Source organism: Rana temporaria, chromosome 9 (genome assembly GCF_905171775.1).
Source record: "Rana temporaria chromosome 9, aRanTem1.1, whole genome shotgun sequence".
NCBI lineage: Eukaryota > Metazoa > Chordata > Amphibia > Anura > Ranidae > Rana > Rana temporaria.
The window spans coordinates 37,478,807-37,506,740 of NC_053497.1; the positions used below are offsets into that span (position 1 = coordinate 37,478,807).

The 27,934-nt window shown below is 44.0% G+C and overlaps 1 protein-coding gene across 2 annotated transcripts in view; it reads right to left on the reverse strand.

The window, feature by feature from the left end:
• The window catches only part of LOC120913324 (cytochrome P450 2C15-like), a 38,299-nt gene extending 14,589 nt beyond the window's left edge, over window positions 1-23,710 (reverse strand). For both annotated transcript variants that reach the window (XR_005743505.1, XM_040323192.1), the window contains exons 1-5: window positions 23,449-23,710; window positions 15,933-16,095; window positions 12,069-12,218; window positions 8,029-8,189; window positions 4,672-4,848 (exon numbers count right to left, since the gene is read on the reverse strand). Coding sequence is in view for 1 of the 2 variants with exons in the window: in XM_040323192.1 (XP_040179126.1) it covers window positions 4,672-4,848; window positions 8,029-8,189; window positions 12,069-12,218; window positions 15,933-16,095; window positions 23,449-23,631 (834 nt within the window). In the remaining variant the exon portion in view is untranslated. The remainder of the gene's footprint in view (window positions 1-4,671; window positions 4,849-8,028; window positions 8,190-12,068; window positions 12,219-15,932; window positions 16,096-23,448) is intronic.
• Between the last annotated feature and the right edge of the window lie 4,224 nt (window positions 23,711-27,934).

The window sequence follows — 27,934 nt, forward strand, 5'->3', positions numbered from 1 at the left end:
TGTGATGAGGGGGGACCAGTCTGTGATGAAGGTGGACCAGTCTGTGATGGGGGGGACCAGTCTGTGATGGGGGGACCAGTCGGTGATGGGTGTCTGAGATGAGGGACCTGTAACGTGCACAGGAGGCTGAGATGTGGAGGATATCATGTGGAGTCATAGCACCAATATGACACTCGGACCTCCGCTAGAAGAAACATTTTCTGACTGGACCCCTGTGAATATTAATTCACTACCCCTGGTCCAGGACAATGCTTGGTGCAGGTATGAGATATTCCAGGATGCAGTGGGAAACCAATAAGGGAACCTGAAAGACCTCATCAGCAGTCACTTCCTATTCATATGTGTATATTCTGGAATAGTCTAGTGCAGATGTCACATCTGGTGTGCAACATGGGAACTCTATAGCAGAAGTTGAGTGGCAGAGTTTCAGCAGAGCTGGGGGACTGGAACAGGAGAAACTTGCAATATCACACGTGGTGCACAGTGTGGGAGCAATATAGCGGGAGGTGAGAGAGAGGAGGATTAGCAAGCCAGAGGATCAGAAGCGCTGGTGGTTACTACTGAGTGGGGGATCAGCAGAACTGGCAGTTACTACTAAGTGGGGGGGATCAGAAAAGCCAGGGATACTACTGACTGGGGCATCAGTAGAGCTGGGAGGACTACTAAGCAAGGGATCTGCTGAACGCGGGTATCAATGAGCTGGGGATCTGCTGAGTGAGGGTACTACTGAGCTGGGGATCTGCTGAGGGGGGGACTACTGAACTAGGGTCCCTCTCCTTTTGCATCTCCTGTCTGATTTAGCAGAGCTCAATCCCCATTGCCTATAGTGCAATGCTACAAACACGTAAAAACTAAATACCAAAGCAGAACACAAATGGAAAGTTGATACATATAATTAAATTTGGATTTTCATGCAGAGGAGAAATCTGATCTGAAACTGGTGACAAAAGCTGAAGATTGAATTTTGCAGCAGCACCTGTGTATACACCAGTGTATGAGTCAACGAGTTGTTGGGTCAATTATTTACATATGCTGTTCCCTATGCATAGAGATATTTGGATATGAAGCAACAGAATCGGCCGATTAAAGGTAATTGTACTTAAATAATAATAACTGGATAAAAGGAGCAGCTGGAAGAGGAGCTCAGGTCACCAGCTTGTTCACGCCCCCGCCACTAATCGTAAACTTACCAACCTTAAAGAAAATGGCCGAAAGAGGCCAAGCCTTAGACTGAACATAAAGTACCAGCTTATCCTCCGTTGTTCCTTGCCATCAGTTGGCCTGCTCTCTGCTGAGGGAGGCTTTATGCAGTTGGTAGCAACAGTATTGAAATGCAGCTTGAGGTATTCCCAATAACTTGGATAACTTCACCCAGGCTCACAGATATCCTTTGCAGCTATGATCAGTGGGCATGTGAGCTTATGTCTACCCCTTCAAGGCAATCTTGACACACTATGTTGTAAAGGCAACTTCATCCAAGCTCACAGCAATCCTTTGTGGCTATAAATAGTGGGATGGAAGTGCTTCTTTCATCCTCTTTAAAGCAAGCCTGACACATTATTTATGCTGTAAATGTAGCTTCGCCCAGGATTCACATCAATTCCTTGTGGCTAAGCATAATGGGCCGGCGAGCTTCTGTCTGCCTTTTTAAGGTGGTCCTGACACACTCTTCAGGCCATAGTGTTGGCGTTTGAAGTATGGAAGAGAATTTTCTCTACCTTGGACTGGACTTCTGGTGCTCCTCTCACGCATATTCCTGTCAGTGGGACAGGCTGGGCTCCTTAGCCAAGGGTGAGGTCAGTTGGCACCTGAATGCACTCTTCTAGAAGCAAATACCTACCTGGTCTGATGACCCTTACCTATAGGAACCATGTTGTTCTTTGTTATGCAGTGAGCCTATGCAGGGCAGCTGGAACACTGACATTTAGTCAGATATAATAATAATGCCACACTGAGACATGAGTAAGGACATATCTATTCACTAGTCAGCAGGAAGGGTGCCTGATACAGAGTTTGCAGCTATGGGCATGCTGGCATGCAGTCCTAGCATGTAAATGCCCTATCTGTAAACTGCTGGGTCTTTAACCCCATGTTCCTCAACTCTTCTGCCTGCCTCCCACTCTTGGCAAACTTCTCACCTTGCCCACTTACAATATGGCTTCCAGGTAGTCTTGCCCCACTCCAAGATGGCCACTGTGTTTTTTTTTGCCCAAACCAAATATGGCCCCCACGTGAGCTCTATCCACTTCATCTGTTTAGCATAATGCATTATTCTCTTGAATGTAGACACTTAGCTTCCTCTTACACACTTGGCACTAGAATGTATACTGGAACATGGAGCAGCTGCAGCCCATCCAAGATGTAACTTACAATTTATGAAGCCATTCACAGATAAATTCCAAAAAATGAGAAAACATACTTACATTATCTTTAAAATGCGGTGTCACGGTTTAATGGATCCACTCACTTCTGGGAGGTAGGCTCCAGACACGGACAGCTCTTCTGAGTAACAAAGCCCTGGCTGCACTGCTATATGTGGGAGTAGTTAGCACCCGATCTTTCACCCCAAAAGATCCACAGAAGGGGCTTCCTGCTTTATCATTGCATTTAGCGTCCCAATGTCAGGGACTGCGCTTACAAGAGAGGCTGAAACTGAGCCGGAAAACCACCAAAGAAAAGGGTTTCTTCTAATCACACTAGCTGTGAGTTCCATGAGGACAAAAAAGGGTAATGGGCTGTTGTATGAGTGTTAACTTTTTATAGCTACGCACTGGTCCTATGGTAGAAGTAGGTGGGGCTACTATCATACATATGCTTCCATGGAGGCACCAGGAAAACTTTTTGCCAATAGTTATACTTTCAATGGGCATGCATCACATTTGCATCTACATGCATTTTATTTTTTGATCAGGGGGATTCAAACATCTGTCAGTTTTAATTGCTGTCTGTGTCCCTGTTAAGGAGATTCACCCTCTCTATTTGTCCTGTTTATCATGGGGCGGGGTGAAATTTCCTAGTTTGCAGGGATTAACTCTGACTTCCTGTTTTGGCCATGGTACAGGAAGTGAAGGTAAATCTCCCCAATGGAACAAAAAGGGCAAACATAAACCTGAAAACAAAGTTTTGCCTATAGTTCTACTTTCAATGGGCATGCATCAAATTTGCATCTACATAAATTTTTTGATCAGTTTTTCTGTCTGATTTATTCTGGTTGTTAGGAGCTGGCTCCCACAACTAGGTAGGTGAACCACTGCAATGGCAGATTTTGCCTAATTCCTGAAGCTCAAATTTAAAGCCCAACTCTGGGCTTTACCCCATGGATGGCTACCCTTCCCCTAGAAACAGGGATATGCAATTAGCGGACCTTCAGCTGTTGCAAAACTACAAGTCCCATCATGCTTCTGCCTCTGGGTGTCATGCTTGTGGCTGTCAGTCTTGCTATGCATCATGGGACTTGTAGTTCTGCAACAGCTGGAGGTCCGCTAATTGCATATCCCTGCCCTAGAAAATCACAGACACTGTATTTTATGTTTTTTTTTTTATTTAAGTATTGACACCTTTTTTTGCTGGTGACATCACACATATGGCCAGGGGCGGACTGACCATTGAGTCACTCAGGCACTGCCTGAGGGCCCCATGCCACTAGGGGGCCCCATCAGGGTTGCCAGGCTCAGTAAAACCAGGGACAGTATGTAAAAATCTGTGTTTTTTTTACATCTGTCCCTGATATGTCCGAAAACGGACATGCTTTTGATGTGAATATCCAGAGATTTTAGCTGCCCCGCCTCTGCACTGCCTCCTGGCGTGGTGGCCATCTGTAAGCCCGGGGGTCCCATAATCTTTTATTGCCCGGGGGCCCCATGAGTTGTTAGTCCGCCCCTGAATATGGCCAACTTCAATAGTGGCCAGTCTTCTTAAATGCAGAGGGGGAATGATGTAAAGGTTTATTTTTTTTTTAAATCAGCCAGCAGACTGTTTGAAAAAAATTAACAGATTCTCCCATGCACGCATACAAGGTGGATGGTGGGATCTACCCAGGTGTGCCACCGTATTCTGATAGCGGGGCCTCAGAATACACTGATCAGCAGAAGCAACCCACTGGCTACAAGATGCTGATCAACAAAAGTTTTCCAACATCTCGGTTCAACAGAAGTTGATTGTTATTGGGACTAGCCATAAATGGATTGAAATTTGGCTTGTTCTTGCTGAACTAACAGATTTTTAATCCATCTAAGTTTCAGCATTGCTACATGAACAACATTGAATAAAGTGTACCACAGTGATTTCGCTCATTACAAGGGGTCATGATGCCCTTCATTCATAGCATGTCCTCAGTCTTGACTGGGGACATTTTGCATAAAAAATAAATACTGCATGAGTACACTATGAATGAAGGGCACCATGGCAATGCCACCCAGTGATGCTTAGTACCATTCCACCCAGAAGACTGAAGCAAAAAAGAGTACTCTGGGGGAATACTTCAAACCTGGCTGTTTAATAAAAAATGTAAAGCCAATATCACTATATATAAAAAGCAGCACTCAGAATGATCCAAACAGCATATAAATGCTGTTTTTATTTGGCATGCCATCTTCATTTCTAATAAGATGAAGAGGTCACACCAAAATCTGGGCTGTTGAATCTACAGTATCCATAGAGGTGTTGTCTGACCTGTTTCATCCTGATGAGAAAACAGTCAATATAATCTCGAGGACAGGCGGGATCCATGGTCTCCTGGTGAAGTCTAATGCTCTTCATCAATTCATTCTCAAGAGGCTCAAGATTGGTAAAAATGTTTCTGTGCGGTCCTGGTAAAATCCTCATAATTGTTGGGAAAAATTCATACAGCTGTCAAGAGAGTTATAACACGAGTCAGTTGGGTAGCAGAACAAAAATCATACAATTTCCAGAAATTATATCATAGTTAATGGCAAAAGTTTTTTTCTTTTTAGTTTAGGATGAAATGCAGATCGTTCCCAAAAATATTTGTATTCAGCACACTAGAATCAATTCATAAAAACTCTAAACTCGAACAATAGTATCAGATATCCTAATAGCAGCAAGACCTATGCCGGGTACACACAATGGAAAATGTCTGATGGGGGCTTTCCATCGAATATTCCGACTGTGTGTATGCCCCATCAGACTTTTTCCATCGGAATTTCCAACAGACTTTAGATAGAGAGCAGGTTCTCTATTTTTCCGTCAAAATTTCCGACGGACTTTAGATAGAGAGCAGGTTCTCTATTTTTCCGTCGGAAATTTTGCATGGTCAAAAGTATAAAACCTATCTGCGTGAGCAGGTTGGCTAGTGCAGGGCCGGTGCAAGGATTTTTGCCAACTCAGGCGAAGGTGCATTTTGATGCCCCCCCCCCTGGCGCGCACGCACGCACAGGGCACAACCCTTTAGGGTACAGTGCACATCAGGGCACAGGGCACAGCACATCAGGGCACATGAGGGCCCAGTGAACATCAGGGCATAGCACATCAGGGCATCAGGGTACAGCACACCAGGGCACATCATGGTAAAGGGCACAGCACATCAGGGCACAGGGCACAGCACATCAGGGCACACGACTTTGAGGCACAGCAGACTGGGGCACAGGACATCAGGGCACGGGACATCAGGACACATGGCACATCAGGGTACGGGGCACTTGGCGCACATCAGGGCATATTGGAGCACATTGGGGCATATTGGAGCACATCGGGGCATTTTGGAGCACATTGGGGCATATTGGAGCACATTGGGGCACAGCGTTTACCTGGCAGCCAGTATGCAGGAAGCATCTGTGATAAGTACTCTCTTATGTCACGCTGCCCCGGCGGCCTGGCCTCTCTTCTCGTCCATCCCAGATGATGTCACAAGCAAATGGGGATGGACGAGAAGAGAGGAGGGGCCGCCGGGGCAGCGTGACATGAGAGAGAACCTATCACACACACTGCCAGTGTAGCTGCAGTGCTCCCCTCCCTCCCTCCCTCCTCCTCTACACTTCACCGCCGCCGCTTAGACCAAGGCGGACAAGACAGTGAGACTGTCTGTCACACACACACACTGACCTAGCGTGAGCCCTGGTCTTACCGCCCGCAGCCCTGAGCCCACAGACACACACGCTCTACGATCAGGCGGGCGACTGTCCCGGTGACCCGCTCAGTTTTCCGCCCTGTTCCCCTGGCGGCGCTAGCGCCATAAGGAAAGTGCCCATGTTGCCTTGCGCTAGCACCGGCCCTGGGCTAGTGATTAACAGACACCGTCAGTCCGGCTGATATCTGCTCTCTTCACATGAAAACTATAGGGGCACCCAGTTGGGCAGCCTTCCCACTGGGTTTGTTGTGAACTGTTGCTGAACTATTTCAATACACGTTTTCCATTGCACCTGACAGTGTGAACTATTGCCACTGCACCATGCCACACCCCACCTACACCCCATTCCAGGAAAAGAAAAGCCTGCCCCCTGAACTCAGAGCTGGGGATACACAGACTTATGGGGGATGTAGTCCATGAGGGTGCGATGCTAAATCAGGAAAAGACTGAATGGGAACTCAAGTCCTGGCAGGACTGTGGGAAAGCCTGCACTGCTGAAACACAGTTTGAGGTGCTGTGCAGAGGACAGGCTGGACTGGCATAGAGCCCTCAGGACTATTGCTGCACCTACCTAGAGACCGCTGTTGCTGTGGTGACTGCTGTATATGAGTGTCATGTAGGGTGACCACATTTCCAAACTACCATTCAGGGACATCCCCCCTTCCCAAAAATCATCTTGTGCTGTAACGAATCACAGCTCAGTGATTGGAAACAAGAGGCGGATTTATGATTTCTCCAATCACAAGCAGGGGGTGGGGTCTGTGCTCCTCCAGGCATTCCTGGCCAGGACAAGTACTGTCAGTGAGTAAAGCGGTGATGTGGCAGGTTTTTTTGGGCACTCGTTTGGCTTGGGGGGGTGGCTGTGTCAGTTTCATTCCGGGACACCGTATTGACCTGGAATGAAGATGCCCGGGACAGACCTGCAAAATGCTGGACTGTCCCAGGCAATCCAGGACACGTGGTCACCCTAGTTTAATGGGGGTACCCACAAGACTGTGAGAGGAGGACTATGCACTGTAGTTTGTGATAGCCTGTTTCACTATTAGATTTTCATTGGCATTTTAGACAAATTGTTCACCAGAACCCTTAAAATGTCATCCAGACCTGCTATTTTAATGGAATTCCAGGAATATTACATAGGTTTCATTACAACCACATTTATAGTTAGGCCTCGTACACACGACTTGCTGGGAGATATTTTTTTGCCGAGGAAACCGGTCGTGTGTACATTTTCGTCGAGGAAACTTTCGAGAAACTCGACGAGCCAAAAAGAGAGCCTGTTCTCTATTTCCTTGACGGGAATGGAGAAAATTGGCTTGTCGAGTTTCTCGATTGCTTCACAAGGAACTCGACGAGCAAAACGATGTGTTTCGCCCGTCGAGTTCCTCGGTCATGTGTACGAGGCCTAAGAATTTCATTCCTTCTGGAAAAAATTTCCATCCTACTTCTTTGAATTTTTTTTTTGCAACTACGGTCAAAAATTAACAGCAGTTTGACCCCAGCAATGATTAGAAAATTGAACGAATATTGTGATAATGAAAATTATTGAACTAAATTCTACTGGTGTATGGCCAGCATAGGTGTGCGCAGCCTATTGCATTAGGGTGTGCACCCTAAAACTCAAACACACACTACCGATCTCTCACCATGTTCATTCAGAAAGGGAAGGGGCTGATAAATACATATTTACCAACCCCTTCCCTCACTCATCCTAAAACATCCCTGCAGCAACAGACGACAGGAGAGGAAAGGAGGGAAGCCGGTAGTGCTGCAGAGGGAAGGAGGGGGGAGCCAGGGGCAGTAGGGAGAAACTGTGCTGCACAGGGTGATTAGGGTGTGCCTGGGCACACCCGACACACCCTGTGCGCACACCTATGATGGCCAGCTTATACCATAGACCTTATCTCTGGACATAAAGTAACATTAATAATACATTTCCTCACCTGGCCCCAGACGGATGAAAGGATATGAAAAGCTTCACGTGACTTCTGTAGGATTTCCATCCAATTCTTGTCATTGTAGTCAAAACGAGTCCCCAATAATATATTAGCAAGGATATTAGAGGATGCACAGATCAAAGTGGTGCTGGGTTCAAATGGCTCCCCTAAACACGTAAAAGCACAAAGATATTGTGGTATATGTGTGGTGTAATTGTAAACATACATTCAGTAAACAAATGTATTTTGATGGCATACAGAAACCAAAGTCCAGCCCGCGAGCCAATTGAGGCCAATGTTCCGGTTTCTTACGGCCCCACTGGTAATTTGGATATATATATGTTTTGTGGCCCCAAAGAATCCCAGAGCGGCGCTCAGTGCTCGGATTCGTTGGGGGGCCACAAAAGATATATACCATATTTATTGTTCCTTCGGAGGGGACAGGGAGGGGGTGGGATATGTATCCTGTCAGATTACATACAGAAGAATCTCCTGTTTACTCAGCGGCCTCTGTAATAGGAAGTCCCATCTCCTGGGCTGGCATTGGAGGACTGTTCTGTCTATCATAGGAGCTGGGACTTTGTATTAAAGAGGCCGCCAAGTAAACAGGCTGAATTCATGGCAATGGCAATGGCGAGCCTGCATTAATGGCAATGGTGAGGCTGCATTCATGGCAATGGTGAGGCTGCATTAATGGCAATGGTGAGGCTGCATTAGGGGCAATGGTGAGGCTGCATTCAGGGGCTGAATTCATGGCAATGGTAAGGGCTGCATTCATGGCGCTTTTCAGGCTGCATTCATGACAATGGCGAGACTGCATTCATGGCAATGGTAAGGCTGCATTCAGAGCAATGGAGAGGCTGCATTCATGGCAATGGTGAGGTTAAATTCATGGCAATGGTGAGGCTTCAGATGGGCACTGAGTAGGCTGCATTGATATGCACTGACTCTTATTTTGCTTTACTGTTCTTTATTTAACATTTAATTTTTTTCCTGAAACCTCTCTTTTAAAGTGAAGGTGCGTGTTATACGCCGATAAATACGGTATATCCAAATAACACGCCCAAGCTAATCCTTAGACTCTTTAACACACACAGTCACAAAGGCAAGATAATTCTTGTTGGGAAGTGTATTAGTTAATTTTCATTTAGTTTTAATGGTTCAAAGAATGTCAGCAGGGTAACAGGGTGTTTTCTTTAAATTGTCATTTATGAAAGGGTATGTGCCTTAACCACTTCCCGCCCGCCGTATGTAGAATGACAGCCTGGCGGTGAGTCTGTTATCCTGACTGGGCGTCATATGACGTCCAGCAGGATAACATGTCAGCGCATTCCATGGGGGCACGCAGCATTGCGTTCGTGAGTGCGGGATGTCAGTCTGACACGCCACATCTCCCATCGTGATAATGAGCCCATGTCAGAGGTTTCTTACCACGTGATCAGCTGTGACCAATCACAGCTGATCATTGCGGCATTCCTCAGGTTGGCGCTGACAGGGATCGCCCATTACAGTGCCAATCAGTGCCCAGCAGTAACACCTGTCAGTAACTAATCAGTGCTGCCATCAGTGCCACATGTCAGTGCCAATCAGTGCCGCCTGTCAGTGCCCATCACACCTGCCTGTCAGTGCCCATCAATACCGCCTATTGGTGCCCATCAGTGCTACATATCAGTGCCGCCTATCAGTGCCCATCAATTCTACATATCAGTGCCTCCTCATCAGTGCCCATCAGTGACACCTTATCAGTGCCAACTCATCAGTGCCCATCAGTGCCTGTCAGTGAAGGGGAAAACAAAATTTTATGACAGAAACTAAGAAAAAAAATGTGGGTATTTTTTAGTTTGTTTAGCAAAAAATAAAAAACCCAGAGGTGATCAAATACCACCAAAAGAAATCTCTATTTGTGGGAAGAAAATTATAAAAATTTAGTTTGGGTACAGCGTTGCATGACCGCGCAATTGTCATTCAAAATGTGACAGCGCTGAAAGCTGAAAATTGTCGTGGGCAGAAAGGGCGAAAATGCCTGGTATTGAGGTGGTTAATGGGAAAAGTAAATCTTTTTTTGAAAGCTCAACTCCTCTCATAAACTTTATACTCACCTTCACTGCTCTCCCCAACTGCTCTGTTTATTTGTCACATTTGTCTTATTCATGTGTTGACCAGTGTTTGAGATTACAGAGTGTTAATGACATGAAGCTATGTCTCACATGATGATGTTCATGCCTTGCAATTGCCTGTTCATTCTGGGAGAAATGTAAAAAGGTCACATGCTTCTCCATACCTGGAACCAATGCTGTATACTGGCCTAGGCCAACAAGGCCCAGGCCTAGGGCAGCACTTTGCAGGGGGGAAGCACGGAAAGAGTCCCCGCCGGCTTGCGCTACACTGTTACACAAGCGCTGCTTCTAATGTTGACTGTCCTATCATCCTGGACCACAAACCTTCCTCACTGCATCATTGGCTTGGTTATATCTTCTTAGTCCTCTCCATAAAATTATCAGACATTTTGTGCTTGAAGTAGAACTATAGGCAACATTTTTTTTTTCATTTTGGATAGAGTAAGGGAGGGTTATAGTCCCTGTTTGTTTTTTTGTTTACCACCCCTGTCCCATTGCAGAGATTTCCCTTCACTTCCTGACCCATAGGCAAACAGGAAGTGAGAGGAAATCTCACTCGAAAATTTCAGGGCGTGTTTTAAACAGAAAGGAAAAGTGACCTTGACAAGAAGGGGTGGGTCATATTTAAATTGGGGGCTACATGAGTTTAGTCAGGCCTAGGGCAGCACAAAACCTAAATACACTACTGCCTAGAACCACTACGTATTTGTGACTGCTATAATGGATGATCAGTTCAATGGGGAAGCACGGTGAATGTTAGTATATAGTAGTAGGTCAGTGGATGAGCCTTTAAGACAACACGTGCGTCACTTTGCCCTAACTTGGCAGCCATGGAGAGGAGGACAGAGCTTCTCCTATAGATCATGCGCCTCTGGTCAGCTGCAGCATCCTCTCATCTCCACCTCCCCTGGTCTCAGCATTCATCTGATTCCAGCTCTCACCTAGGGCCAGATTCACATACATTTGCGGCCGTGTAACGTAACCCGTTTACGATACACCGCCGCAAGTTTCCAGTTTTAGTGCCCGATCCACAAAGCACTTACCTGGAAACTTGCGGCGGTGTATCGTAAATACGTCCGGCGCAAGGCGGGCCAATTCAAATGGGCGTGTGCCATTTAAATTAGGCGCGCTCCCGCGCCGGACCTACTGCGCATGCTCCGTTTTGCAATTCCTGTCGTGCTTTGCGCGCAGTGACGTCATTATTTCGAACAACGACTGTTGAAATCTGATGTAAGGTAAGGTGACCAGATTTTTAAAATGAAATCCAGAGACATATTTTTTTTTTACTAGTAATGGTGGCAATCAGCGACTCTCTGCCCGTCGCCGCTGCCACCTCTCCCACCTCACAGCCTGTCAAGTCTTATGCTCTGGACCCCCGGCTACTACTGGATGGGGAGTGCAGGAAAATCACTTCGCCAGGGAAGGCAAGGAGATAAGCAGGCAGGCGGCTGGCCGGCACTTGAGCCAAGGCAGAAGAACATGCAAGTGGATCTGAATGGGCATACACCCGAAACTGAAGAAATATTCGGTCAGCACATGATTATCAGAAAGGGGCACAGATAATGGAAAAAAATAATGTAATTCAGATTTTTGTTTTATTAAATCTGCACTGACTGTCTTTGAAATTGCCCCAGCCCCTGTTCAAATCCAATCCAGGGACAAAACCGGGGACAGACTTGGTCCGGGGACAGTGTCCTCAATCCGGGAGCTGTCCCCTGAAACCAGGGATGTCTGGTCATTCTAATGTAAGAGGGAGGTGAGGTACTCTGGATATCTAGTCTTACAGAAACAACCAGACACGGCCCTTTGAGGGCAACCATAAAGCTGCTACGGAGAGCAATGAACATTTTGATAAAACACTGTTGTTGTCATATCTGGATATAGAACAATGAAAAAGTGAAGGGGGCAGGAAGAGTATTTTATGCTTACCATTTAAATTTCTGAAGTGTTCCGCAATATGATGTGCTTCCTCCAGAATGGGGTCTTCTAAACTTTTCTTGCCCATTCCAAAATCTTTAAGAGTATGGAGGGAAAACTGTCTCAGCTGTCTCCATGTATCTCCATTAGTAAATGATAAGCCTAAACAACAAAAACATAATACTAATAAAAATGTGTTAGGAACATCATCAGTAAAAATGGGCCTATTGAAAAAGAAATACAGGGTGGGCGATTTATATGGATCCACCCGGGTGGGCCATTTATATGGATACACCTTAATAAAATGGGAATGGTTGGTGATATTAAATTCCTGTTTGTGGCACATTAGTATATGTAAGGGGGGGGAAACTTTTCAAGATGGGTGCTGGTGACCATGGCGGCCATTTTGAAGTCGGCCATTTTGAATCCAACTTTTGTTTTTGGTGTATCCATATAAATGGCACACCCTGTATATTAACTTTTGCTCTTCTCCTTCTGAAAATGCCAGTTTCCTGACTGTCATGTTGATGCTGGGGCTTTAAAACTCCACTCCAGACTGCTGTTAAATTGATTCTAAACAAAAATAAGCAGCACTCCAAACCACTAGCTTTTCAAAATCCATGTATTTATGAAAGGAAGCATCATATAAAGACAGAACAATAAATTGAAGTACATGTACAAAGTCACCCCACAGTTCCTCTATTTAGACAAGTGATGGCGAACCTTGGCACCCCAGATGTTTTGAAACTACATTTCCCATGATGCTAAGGCACTCTGCAGTGTAGCATCATGGGAAATGTAGTTCCAAAATATCTGGGGTGCCAAGGTTCGCCATCACTGATCTAGACACAGAAGCAGACTTCCAACTACAAAACACCATACACTACACATTTCCATAAAAACAGAGATTCAGGCAAAAATTACAGCAAACAACGAACATCAATGAACTCGGAAGCAATGTGAATTATGGCACATCCAGGTTCACAGCTTTAATTCCAGGTTCAAGGATAATAGTAATCAAGTACAATCAGTGCTTTATTAGCTGCATTGGAGGGCAGGGGAGAAATTGAGGCCCTAATGTCTCCATAACCCCTAATGTCTTCATAATGCCATAATAAACCCCAAATGTCTCCATGAAGGATTCCTGTCACCTGTCCAATGCTATCACATAGGAGGCTTGTTAGCCCTCTTGTGATAGAAATAAAGTTAAAGGAAAACATGTAAAAAAAGTAAAGAAATTAGAATAAAATAAACAAAAATAATTCAAAAGATTAAAAGCACCCCTGTCCCTCCCACGCAAACATGTGACTGTAAACTGGTGCCTAGTTCCCACACATGTATGTAATCAGTAACTGCACCACACATGTGAGAAACCGATGTGACTTTCGGGGTTGGAGCAAGAAAACTAGAAAGTTAACTCTAAACTGATAACTTGTAAAAGCTTCTGTAAAAGTACATTTTAGGTATTGTAGTTTTTTGCCATTTAATGGGGTGCACCGCAATTTTAGGTCGTAACATGATTGGTATCTATTTATTTTACACAACCCCAGCTTTAATATTTTATCAAAACGTTGGTATTATAATTACTTTCGCCTGCACTAAAATTTATTTTATTGTATTTTTTTCTAAAAATATGCATTTGATAAACAGCTGTGCAAATTTTTTCTTTAGATTGTAAGAAATATAAGACAATCAGTCCAAGACTTAAACATAACATTTTTAAAATGTTATCGATATATCAAACTTTAAAATATTATTAAAAACATTGTTCATATTATATAGTCACTTGTCATCATTTCATAGCGGTAACAATGACGTACAGTAAGTCCCAACATGTTTCGCCAAGGTAGGCTTCTTCAGGGTAAATACTGCTAGCTGTATGAGGATATATACAAATCAATAATTAATAAAACGGTAACAGACACACACCAAAAAACATTATACATGTAAACATTGTTACATTGTTGGTTAAGGCTTATTCAACCATTCAAAATGACTTATTTCAGACACTGGAACAATACAACCATGTGTTCAATTTTGGTAATAATCATGGCTAGTGTTAAGGAGTCCTAACCAGTAATGTTTACTGGTATTAAGTTATTTTGATATGTGTCTGTTACTGTTTTATTAATTATTAATTTGTACTGTATTTATCGTCATACAGTCTGAAATCTATATTCTTCTGAAGAAACCTATCTGGGCAAAACATGTTGGGAACTACATTGTTGTTACCGCTATGAAATAATGACTAAAGAGAACGTGTGTTATGAACAATATTTTTATTATTTTTAAGGTTTATATATAAATGAATTTGTAATGCTTTTATCTTTTCAAGATAAAGTCTTGGACTGATAGTCTTATATGCACTTTTAGAATCCTGTATTTTTTTACAATCTGAAGAAAACGGTTTCTGCAATATGGGGTATGGTGCTTACACATTGGAACACCTATTACCCACCTATATAATATTGTGACACCACAGCTGCCACCATTTTATTCTACAGAGCGTCTGCTTCCAGAAGATACAAAGTATCTTACAAAAGTCAGTACACCCCTCACATGTTTGTAAATATTTTATCATATCTTTTCATGTGACAACACTTTTCTACAATGTAAAGTAGTAAGTGTACAGCTTGTATAACAGTATACATTTGCTGTTCCCTCAAAATAACTCAACACACAGCCATTAATGTCTAAACCGCTGTCAGGAAAAGTGAGTACACCCCTAAATGAAAATGTCCAAATTGGGCCCAAAGTGCAAATATTTTGGCCACCATTATTTTCCAGCACTGCCTTACCCCTCTTGGGTATGGAGTTCACCAGAGCTTCCCAGGTTGCCACTGGAGTCTTCTTCCACTCCTCCATGATGACATCACGAAGCTGGTGGATGTTAGAGACCTTGCGGAGGGGGGGCACTTGAAAAACATTTGTGTGGGTTCATGCACAGATGTCTAATGTCTATTGAAGTCTCTAAGTCCTCGTACACACGACCGGGTTTCTCGGCAAAAAACAGCAAGAAAACTGATTCTTGCCGAGATTCCCGTTCATGTGTACGAGGCATTCAGGTTTCTCGTCAGGAAATCTGACCAGAATCTCGATGAGAAAAAAAGAGAACCTGCTCTCTTTTTTCTCGTCGAGATTCTTGTCGGTCTGTTTCCCGACGAGAAACCCGAGCGTGTGTATACTTACCTGTCGCCGTGGAAACTTGCGCATGCTCGAAATGACTTTGACGCATGCGCGGAAGCTTCCACGGCATAAGTAGGGTGAGGCAAGATGGCGGCGATGGCATTGAATGTGACGAGTGCATGCTCGTCATACGCGATGACGTCACCGCGTTCTTTCCTTTCAAGAGAACCGTGGTTCTTTTGAAATGACAGTCAGTTCACTCCGGCGACAAGAGTTTCTTGCCAAGAATCTCATCAGGGAGAACAACGGGTTTTTCCTGACGAGATTCTCGGTCGCGTGTACTAGGCCTCAGTCGCCAAAAGTAGTGCAGGAACTACTTTTGAAAATTGGTGCAGCGCGGCAAAGTCGGTGTTGCTCGGTTTGGTACAATGCCATTGCCAGCAATAGGCTGTGATTTGAGGTCAAATTGCATGTCAAATCGCGCTGATGTGAATGTGGGCTAACATGCATAGTTTGGAGAAACAAGGAGGGTAAACCTTATTATTGCTCCATCAGGAATTTACTGTATATGTACAAACTTAGTGGGAATTATTTTTAAAACATAAAATGTAAAGCTACCACAAGGTCCGCTTTGAATAACATTTACAGCCAATCAGCAAATTGTAAAATAAACTAAGAAAGATTTAATGCAAAATATTCACATTTACGGTAATCAGAAGGTATCTTCTAGATAACAGTATTGCTTCTCACCTTCAAACTTGAAGAGACGGTCAAAAACAGGTAAGCATCCTCGATTCAGAAAAGCATCCCCAGAATCAGAGAACACTTCCTTTAAGGCTTTATACCCGGTAACAACAATAGTTGGCCTTGAACCAAAGTAAACAGTGCAGACGGAACCATACTTTTTGGATACCTATAGATGAATTCAAAAATGAATAAAAATTTGATGGATTATTTGGGAATGTGCATTTTGTATTCTGCTCTTTATTAAATAAGGCTCTGTATCAGTTGAATGTCTACTTATTTTGAATAGTTATTAAAGTGTATCCCCAGACAAATTTGATTTTTTACATTTTTGCACGTACAGGGAAAGGTGTCTGTGTTCTCATTGGGGAGATTTACCCCTCTATTTTTACTAATAAGCATTTTCACCAAGTTCAACCATAATAAATAAATAAAATAATAACTATAATAACATCATACAATCCCATGTACCCAATTCTATACCCACAGTTAATCCAGAGGAAGGCAGAAAACACCAGCAGAGCATGATCCAATTTGCTACAGCAGGGGTGTGAAGAAAAAAGACTTTATTCGGTATTTTCTCATAGGTTCGGTTTGTTTTTTAAGAACCCCTGGACCGATCTGGGTGAAATTTGGATATGTTGGTCCCCCAGATCGGGGCTATCATCTGGACACCGGTCATCTCTATGGCCGGCGGAGGCCCGGGCGCAATGTTATGACGTCACTCCCTGAATCCTCCTCTCGTGCGCCCCCTGGGGTGCTCTCCCGAAATCACCCGTGAGCACTGATTGCGGTAAATTGCCGCTGATAGCGGCCGTTTACCATGTGATCGCTCCCTCAAATGACGGAGCGATCACTTGTAAACAAACCGGCGTCATGTGATGACGCCGGTTCCTCCCTCCCCTCTCTGTACCGATCGGTACAGTGTGGGGGGAGCGGAAGCAGCAGCAGCTGCTGTGGGCTGGATCTGTGACAAATGCAGTCACAGATCCAGCCATCCATCCATGCCTGCGCAATACTCTGCAATACCACCAATACTCTGCAATACCCCCAATACTCTGCAATACCACCAATACTCTGCAATACCACCAATACTCTGCAATACCACCAATACTCCGCAATACCTCAATACTCTGCAATACTCCAATACTCCGCAATACTCTGCAATTCCCTGCAATACTCCAATACCTTGCAATACGTCGCCTATGGGGATTTTTAAGTAGTGAAGTTCGGCGCCATTCCACGAGCGTGTGCAATTTTGAAGGGTGACATGTTGGGTATCTATTTACTCGGCGTAACTTCATCTTTCATATTATGCAAAAACATTGGGCTAAATTTACTGTTTTTTTTTTTTAAGCACAAAACTGTTTTTTTTAAAACAAGCGTTCAAAAAATTGCTGCGAAAATACTGTGCGAGATAAAAAGTTGTAATGGCCGCCATTGTATTCTCGAGGGTCTTTGCTAAAAAAGCATATATAATGTTTTGGGTTTCTATGTAATTTTCTAGCAAATAAATGATGATTTTTACATGTAGGAGAGAAATGTCAGAATTGGCCTGGGTGCTCCAGAACGCCTGATGGTGCTCCCTGCATGTTGGGCCTCTGTATGTGGCCACACTGTGTAAAAGTCTCACACATGGGGTATCACCATACTCAGGAGGAATAGCAGAATGTGTTTTGGGATTTAATTTGTGGCATGCATATGCTGTGTGTGAGAAATAACCCGCAGAATTTTCAGTGTTTTTTCTTTTATAGCGCAAAAAATAAAAAACCCAGAGGTGACCAAATACCACCAAAAGAAAGCTCTATTTGTGGAGAAAAAAAGGACACAAATTTCAGATGGGCACAATGTTGTATGACTGAGTAATTGTCATTCAAATTGTGAGAGCACCCAAAGCTGAAAATTGGTCTGGTTAGGAAGGGGGTTTAAATGCCCCGTGGTCAAGTGGTTAATGTAAAAAAAAAACTACTCACTTCTATCTGGCTGTTACTAGGCAGATTTCGTAATCTGCCTACTTTCTAGTCCTAGGTGGTTCAACTTCCTGTCCTAAGACCCCATTGCCTCCTGGGAAATGATGACACTCATTTCCCAAGAGTCTCTGGGCATTACTGTGCCTAAAAATCGCCCAGCATGCACCTCTCCCTGAAAACCAGGAAGAAAAAGGAACTGGGCTTCACATGCCAAAAAAATATGATGGATATGGCCACAACATGAGCTGGAGGATATAAGGCAAGTGTTTGCAATGATTTCTGGAACAATTGTGGAGCTATTAATATGTTTTATTGACTATTTAATGTGATTAATTTAAGCTTGCAAAAAAAGATTATGCCCGGAACTCCGCTTTAAGTGTTTTTATCTTTCCCGTATGTGATTTTTGCTTACAGCTAACATCAAATGAAATCATGTTATGGTCACTGCTACCCAGGTGTTCCTTTATCTGAACATTAGTAATAAGCTCTGCATGGTTTGAGATTACCAGGTCCAACAGAGCATCATTCCTAGTTGGGGCCTCAATAAACTGGACCATAAAATTGTCCTGTAATAGGTTTATACATTTTTGCCCTTTAACTGTTCCAGCAGTGCCATTACTCCAGCCAATTTCTGGGTAGTTAAAATCCCCCATTATTATCACCATCCCAGCCCTTGCAGCCCTTTCCAAGGAGCCGAGTCTCCACCTCCTCATTAACATTGGGTGGTCTATAACAAACTCCAATGATTAACATTGAACTACGCACATCTGTATGCAGTTCCACCCATTATGCTTCAGAATGCTATTGGTCTGTTTCATCTGTAAACTGTGCAATATATTTTTTAAACATCATGTTTTATTAATTATATGTATAGATACAATGTATAACTTTTATGATAAGAAATTAGTGGCTACCTTTATAATCCCAAGGAAAACACTTTATTTTGATACTTCATTATAGGGATGATGGTAATGCAGTGAATAATCTCTTATCTGCTAAAATGTTGTATGTTCCCTAATTCACACTGCCTCGTTCTGTACACTGTGTTGCATGTTATCTATTCCATGCAACCTCATTCTGTACACTATATTGTATGTTCCCTCTTCCACACCACATTATTCTGTACACTATATTATATGTTCCCTCTTCCACACCTCCTTATTATTCTGCACCACCATCAAAATTGCAACAGTATACTGCCCCATAATACTGCCACCATCAAATTGCCCCATCAAAGCTGCCCCTTCCTATTGCCCCCATCAAAATTGCCCCATAATACTGCCAGTATTAAAATTGCCCCATCAAAACTACCCCATTATATTGCCCCCATCAAAACTGCCCCCATCAAAATTGCCCCCATCATGTTGCCCCATAAAAACTGCCCCATCAAATTGCCACCATCAATATTGCCCCATCATATTGCCACCATCAAAACTGCCTCATCATATTTCCGCCATCAAAATTGCCACCACCAAAACTGCCCCATCAAATTGCCTCCATCAAAATTGTCCCTATCATACTGCCACCATCAAAATGTGCCCCCTCAAAACTCCCCTATCCTATTGTCCCCATCTTAATTGCCCCCATTAAAATTGCCCATCAAAACTGCCCCATTCTATTGCCCCAATCAAGATTGCCCATCAAAACTGCCCCATCTTACTGTCCCCATCAAAATTGCCCCATCATATTTCTCTATTATAAATCAATAATACATGGTGTTGCTGTACTGTCCCCTGGGTTCTGTAATCAGTGCTGAGATGTTCCAGCTGCCTCCCCACCACCCATCACTGTGCATAAGATTTGGTAACCATGGCAACAAAAGCCTGGTTACCCTTTTTAAAAACGGCGCTGGCTGCCGCCTTGCATCACATCATTTCCTGTTTGCAAATAACAATGATACGGCCTAGCCTATTGCCTCCTGAGATTGATGACACAAATCTACCAGGAGGCATTGCAAACCGGAAATGGCGCACAGGGCTGCGGCCGAGAAGGAAAAAGTGAAAAACGAATACTTGATAAATAAAGTAAGTGCTGAAAAAAAATCAAATTCGTTTACACTGCACAGATTAGTGAGGGATGCCAAGAAGTTGAAAATGTGGGTGGAACTCCGCTACATTCGTGCATTGATCATATAAAACAACCTCTTTTTAGTCGTGGCACATTTAAAACTATGCAAAATCTTGAGACACCCCAGAGCCTCTAAATCAGGGGTCTCCAAACTTTCTAAACAAAGGGTCAGTTTATTGTCCTTCAGACTTCAGGGGGCCAAACTGTAGCTAGTGGGAGCGGAAATTTTCATGGCATCAGTGCAACTAAACATCGCCACATTTGGTATAAGGGGGAGCACTAGTGCCCCATTATTGGTATCATTGGGAGGAATGGTGCCAAATTGTTGGTGTCAGTTTCAGAAATGGTGCCTCATTGCTGGTGTCGGTAGGCAGAATAGTGTCTTGTATCAGTGGGAGGAATAGTGCCCCAATGGCCAGATAAAGGCAAGCAAAGGGCCGCATCCGGTCACAGTTTGGAGACCACTGCTTTAAATTTTACATATCAATGAGAAACCTTCATATCAGAAGTCACCTCAGAACCCTCAACTTCACATCAGAGTTCACCCTTCACATCAGAGGCCCCCCATCATGTCAGAAGTCCCCCCTTAATGTCAGAGTCTTGCCAGCACATCAAAGGCCCCCCTATAGATCAAATGCCCTCATCACCATAGATTCCTCCCCATCACAAAGTCCTCTCATCCACCTTGGATTCTGGGCAAACTAGATCTTGTCCTTATACCCAGGAGAACTCAAACGGCTCCCAGAGTAATAAACACTATTATAAGCAGCAGCAGAACATTATCTTGAACTGAGATTCATGTCCAAAGTAAATAAAACTTTATTGCTAAAAGACCATAAACTCCACAGCCAATTCTAAAAAATGCTCAGTGCCAGCAGTTTTATACAGTGCCTTGAAAAAGTATTCATACCCCTTTAAGTTTTCCACATTTTATCATGTTACAACCAAAAACATAAATCTTTTTTATTGGCATTTTACGTGATAGACCAACACAAAGTGGCACATAATTGTGAAGTAAAAGGAAAATGATCAATGGTTTTCAATTGTTTTTACAAATATATATGTGAAAAGTGTGGCGTGCATTTGTATTCATCCCCCTTTACGCCGATACCCCTAACTAAAATCTAGTGGAACCAATTGCCTTCAGAAGTCACCAAATTAGTAAATAGAGTCCACCTGTGTATAATTTATTCTCAGTATACAGGATAAATATAGCTGTTCTGTGAAGCCCTCAGATGTTTGTTAGAGAACATTAGTGAACAAACAGCATCAATAAGGCCAAGGAACACACTAGACAGGTCAGAGATAAAGTTTTGGAGATTTTAAAGCAGGGTTAGGTTCTAAAAAATATCCTAAGCTTTAAACATCTCACGAAGCACTGTTCAACCCTATAATCTGAAAATGGAAAGAGTAGGGCACAACTGCAAACCTACCAAGACATGGCCGTCCACCTAAACTGACAGGCTGGGCAAGGAGAGCATTAATCAGAGAAGCAGCCAAGAGGCCCATGGTAACTCTGGAGGAGCTGCAGAGATCCACAGCTCAGATGGGAGAATCTGTCTACAGGACTATAAGGCCTTGTACACACGACCAGACATGGCCGTTGAAAACCGCGGACCGTTTTCATCGGACTTGTCTGCTGGGAGGTTTTGGTCTGATGTGTGTACACACCATCAGACCAAAATCCCCACGGACAGAGAACGCGGTGACGTATACGACACCGACATTCTCTGACACGGAAGTACAATGCTTCCACGCATCAATTCAATTCGACGCATGCGCGGGATTTCGGGCCACTGGTTATACGTCATAACCAGCGGACATGTCCGATGAGTCATACTAACCATCGGACATGTCCGACGGACAGCTTTCCAGCGGACAAGTTTCTTAGCATGCTAAGAAACTTTTGTCCGCTGGAAACCTGTCCGCTCGGCCAGGAATCCTGTCCGCTTGGCCGTACACACGGTCGGACATGTCCGCGGAAACTGGTCCGCGGACCAGTTTCAGCGGACATGTTCGGTCGTGTGTACGAGGCCTTAGTCATGTGCTCCACAAATCTGGCCTTTATAGAACAGTGGCAAGAAGAAAGCCAGTTGAAAGAAAGCCATAAGAAGTACCATTTGAAGTTTGTGAGAAGCCATGTGGGGGACACAACAAACATGTGGAAGAAAGTGGTCTGGTCAGATGAGACCAAAATGTAACTTTTTGGCCTAAAAGTAAAACACTATGAGGGAAGATGGTCAGAGTTGATGGGGAGATGGATGGAGAAAAATATAGGGCAATCTTAGAAGAAAACTTGTTAGAGCCTGCTAAAGACCTGAGACTGAGGCGGAGGTTCACCTTCCAGCAGGAAAATTAGTTACCTTAAACATAAGCTACAATGGGATGGTTTGGATCAGGGGTGCCCAACCTTTTGAAGAGCGAGGGCTACTTAAACAGCTTGGTAACCAGTCGCGGGCCACAATGAGTGGAGCATTCGGATGACAGGTCACGGCTATTCTATAGGCCCTGATCCGCCCAGTTGGAAGAGGACAAATTCCCTTCTGTTTTTTTTTTAGTAGGTCGGATTGGAGGTCGGTGAGCGTATGTGGACAAAAGTCTGTTTACGTCTGCCGCTCTATAGATTAGGGGGTCCGATTGGGTCGGGCCGATTCTGTGAAAAGGGCAAAAGACTGTTTCACACTGATGTACTGCGGTTTACGCACACCGCGGGTACAGCGTACTGCACACCTGTGCATATCCTGCGGGTTAGCTAAACTTTCCTATAGACTCCGCCTGTGGCAAAAGCCAACGATGTACAGGAAGCATTGGCTTATGGGGCTCTGCTCTGCAGCCGCTTTCTTCCTCTACCACCAGCTTCATTCACAACACTAATGCTGTGGTATGGTGGGTTGGCAACCTGCGATCTGGGCTTGCCAACCCCCCCTTTCCAAAACGGGAGGTTGCGGGCCACATCAGAGGGCTCCGTGGGCCACTGGTTGGCCACCCCTGATTTAGATCAAAGCATATTCATGTGTTAGAATGGCCCAGTCAAAGTCCAGACCTAAATCCAGTTGAGAATCTGTGGCAAGACTTGAAAATTGCTGCTCACAGACACTCTCCATCCAATCTGACAGAGCTTGAGCTGTTTTGCAAAGAAGAATGGGCAACAATGTCACTCTCTAGATGTGCAAAGCTGATAGAGACATCCCCAAAAAGACTTGCAGCTGTACTTTCAGTGAAAGGGGGTTCTACAAAGTATTGACTGAATACAAATGCACGCCACACTTTTCACATATTTATTTGTAAAAAACGTTGAAAACAGTTTATCATTTTCCTTCCACTTCACAATTATGTGCCACTTTGTGTTGGTCTATCACATAACATCCCAATAAAATATATTTATGTTTTTGGTTATAACCTGACAAAATGTGGAGAATGTTAAGGGGTATGAATACTTTTTTAAGGCACTGTAGATATTTGTATGATATTGATTTCACACTTACCTTTAGTAAGCCTGGCAGTAATCCATCAGAGTAAAGTTGCAGAAAGTTCCCCAGTACTGGTAGTGGGAACGGACCAGGGGGCATCTTACTTCGCCTCCATAGGAACTTCACAGAAATCAGCATTATGATAAAAGTTACAAAGCCCAACAAGATAGTTGTTGTTATACTTTGAAATTCCGTCATGACTGCTGTATTGCTCGGCAGGGATATGAGCTTTAGCCTCTAACACGCTGTGCTCTTCTCTATACACTGGAATGTGGGCGTCAGGAAGCTTTGTCAGATTTGTTGAAATAGATTGTTGCCACATGTCATTGGATCACGTGACTCATATTGCATAAGCATTCATAGTCCTAGGTTTCATCAAAAGAACAACATACAATAATATATAAAGGGAAAGCTAAGTGGTATGCTGTGATTAATAAAAAGAAGCTTTGCAAAAATAAGTGCAAAATTAAAGCTCTGGGTAAATAGATAAAGGCACAGAAGCAAGCAATAGATGAGATCTGTTTTACCCGCCAAAGAATTTGTATTTATGTCTATTAACTTCTGATATCCATACAGTCCTGTCAAACAGCACAACCATTAGACATGTTAAACGTAAGTTATCTGAGTTAGTTGTTTCAGGCACTGTGGCCCGGATTCACAAAGCACGTACGCCGACGTATCTCCAGTTATGCAGCATAAGTGCAAATATGCGCCGTCGTATCTATGCGCCGGACTCACATACTAAGATACGCCTAAAAACAGGCTTCATCCCACCAACGTAACTTGCCTACGCCGTCGTAGAGTGGGCGCATATTTACGCTGGACGCAATTGGCGCTCCTATTCATTTTCTATTCAAATATGCAAATGAGGGCGATACGGCGATTCACGAACGTACGTGCGCCCGACGCAGTGCGCGTAAAGTCATACGTCCGTCATAAAGTTATACCCCCGGGAGCTGCGGTGGCTCAACGCGATTGGCACTGCGCTGACAAGCCATTCACCTCTACATGTGAATTGAGTTTGGTTGTCTCAGCCCGACTCCCGGTGGGTGTGCTATGCGGGGTAAGCCTGCGCTTAGTATGCCCACCCCCCTCCCACAAAAACCACCACACTTACACACACTCGAAATGGGGTTAACATGCACGCACTTTGACCACGCGGTCTCGAAGGCGAAGGACTAACGGGGCTGGTTGAGCGGGCAAATCCTCTTACTCCCTTATAGGGAGTCCCTCTGCCCCGCTGGGCTTCAAAGCGGAGCAGGTAGGGCGGGCTGTGTGGGAGGACCCCCTCACACCTGCCATTGCCACCCGGGGCATGGAGAAAGGTGGCAGATTGCCTCTGGGGGAGGCCTGCCTACTCCGAACTCCTGCAGTCCGGCTCCTCTCTCGAGTACACGCACAAAATACACTTTAATAAAAAAAATAAAAAAAAGTTTTGCCCCATAAAGGAGGTGTAACTCAGCAGAATCCATGCAAAGGGCTGCACCAGGGAACACAGCCGTCGTATTTTACGTAGTTTACGTTGGACGTAATTATGACTAAGCATAGGTTACGTTCACGCTGTAGGCAGTGATCCGACGTATCTTAGGGAGTAGTTCCGACGTGATTCTGAGCATGCGCACTGGGATGTGTCCACGGGACGGCGCATGCGCCGTTCGTTATACGTATCTGTCTGGCGCTCAGCCTCAGTTGCATGGGGTCACGCCTCATTTGCATGGCTCACGCCCACTTCCACCTACGCCGGCTTACGCCTAGGAAACCCAGTGCAGTTTTGGGAGCAAGTCCTTTGTGAATTCCATGCTTGCCTCTCTGCACTGCCTCGGCGTAGCGTACAGGAGATACGCTACGGTGGCATAAATGTGCGCCGCTGTCTGAATCCGGGCCAGTATATTCAAATAACATAATCTGGGTGTTCATACATACAGTTGTAAGAGAAGAGTCATTGATGGCACCGTTACTATTACCACGATACATCAGCCCTGGGATCTGATACATAAATGTCAGCTGCTGTATGCCAACACCCAATATTAAAGTGGATGTAAACCCGAATTTTTTATTTTTATTTTTTGATGTCACAATGTACAGTCTTGCCACACAGAGTTAATCCAGCTCTGAGCAATCCTCTTTTATTGTTCAGTGAAATAAAACGGACTTACAGAGAAAAACCTTATTCCTTTCCGCCCCCTTGCTGTGAGTGACAGGTTATTTACATATCTCATGTACTAGCTTCAGACAGGCATTATATTTTAATTCTCACCCCCACTCCTTTTCTGAAGTCATGTGGTTACTTTTCTGGATTTTGACTGGATGTTAGTGATCATGGCAGAATTCAGTGGAAAAAATGCATGTTGACAAGGGGAGTGTAGAGAAGGGGGCGGAGAGTCTACTGACATCACAACTCCACCCACCGAGCTCCAGACAACAGACCCACCCACAGAATCTGCAGTTTTTCAGGTCTCATAACAGACAGAGGGGAGACATTTGACAAGTAAGGATACATGCAGGAGGCATCTATATCCTTATAGATCAGCACTATGGCAGTAGTTTAGAAAGGATAAGAGTGGGTTTACATCCACTTTAAGTGTTAAACTATAAAAAATTACCGCTGTGTAAGTGGTAATTTTTAAATATGTGCTTACAGTATATCAAATACCAAATACATCCCATAACAAAAGAAAAACAAAGTATCTTAAAGTGGAGCTCCACCCTAACATCACACTTTTTAGGTTAATATGTTCCTTTTAATCCATTTAATACAGTTATGCAAAAAAAAATTACTTCCCTGGATTAGCTTGTTGCTAGGCAGAATTTCTAATCTGCCTTCTTCCTGGACCGCGGTATTTCTCCTCTGCTCACTAAGCCGCACAGACTCCTGGGAAATTAGTGTCATCATTTCCTAGGAGACTGTGCGCTCTTCTGTGCCCAAAAAACGGAAATGACACGATCACGGCTGTTTACCACGCCATGTTCAAAAAGGGCACAAAGCCCTTACTTCTTATTAAACAAGCAGCACGAGAGAAAGAGAGAGCGCGCACATCTGTGTTATCTACGTTGTCATAACAACGGGGCGGGACGTTCCTCCGCCGCTGCCTGTTGTTATGACAACGGCACAAACAACCGTCGCTACGAGCGATGCTCTAATGCACACGCGTGAGATCGAGAGGTTACCCAGCATGCACCTCTCCACGGAGAGAAGTAAAACATTTTTACTGGGCTTCAATTGCCCACACCTAGGATGGCAACGGCCACATCTTTCAGTGCTGCATACGAGGCAAGGTTTTTATTTCTTTAGCTATCAATTTGGGATGTTTTATTATCATTAATGTGATCTTTAATATAATACTATTTAAATGGCCAAAAAAAAATTGTGACTGGAACCCCGCTTTAACCGCTTCAGCCCCGGAAGATTTTACCTATTCCTGACCAGAGCACTTTTTACGATTTGGCACTGCCTCTCTTTAACTGACAATTGCGCGATCGTGCGATGCTGTACCAAAACAACATTTACGTCCTTTTTTTTCCACAAATAAAGCTTTTTTTGTGGTATTTGATCACCTCTGCGGTTTTTATTTTTTGCGCAATAAACAAAAGAACAGCGAAAAATTTGAAAAAAACGAATGAGTTTTATTTACGATAGGCAAATCCACTTTGCACTACAAGTGCAAACTACAAGTGCAAAGTGCACTTGAAATTGCACTGAAAGTGCACTTGGAAGTGCAGTCGCTGTAGATCCAAGGGGGACATGCAAGGAAAACAAAAAACAGCATTTTAGCTTGCACATGATTATATGATAAAATCAGCAGAGCTTCCCCTCGTTTCAGATCAACCCCTCAGATTTACAGCATCTGCACTTCCTAGTGCACTTTCACTTGTAGTTTGCACTTGTAGTGCAAAGTGGATTTGTCTTTCGTAAATAACCCCCAATATATTTTACTTTTTGCTATAATAAATATCCCCCAATTTTTTTTTTAAATTTCTTCTACATATTTTTGGTAAAAAAAATTGCAATAAGCGTATATTGATGGGTTTGCGCAAAAGTTATAGCGTCTACAAAATAGGGGATCCAGGGGCGAGCAGTGTGCGCGTGCCTTCGGCGGCGCGCGCACATCCCTAGTGGCCTCAGGGCAAAGTGACTTAACATAAAGTTGTTTCGCACAGCCGAGCTATCCTTCCGCCATTTTACGGCTGGTCACCAAGTGGTTAATAGTGTCTGTGCTACTTTATAGTGTTCATACAATAACCAGATGTTATCAGAAGTTGCAAGATCCAATCAAATAGCTACACCCTCTGTGACAACTATGGGATCTCTAAAGGGACAATCTTCCTCTAAAGCTCCTACCTACACCATCAGTATAGTGGCACAGTGCCCCCTACTGAATGGAGGCCAAGCAGCACCTGCCTACATGTAAGTCTTGTCCTTCTCCCAGGATGTAACTGGAAAGTGAAAGGAGAAGCAGCACACTGATTAGTTCATCTCTCTACTGCTTGCATTTGCACAACT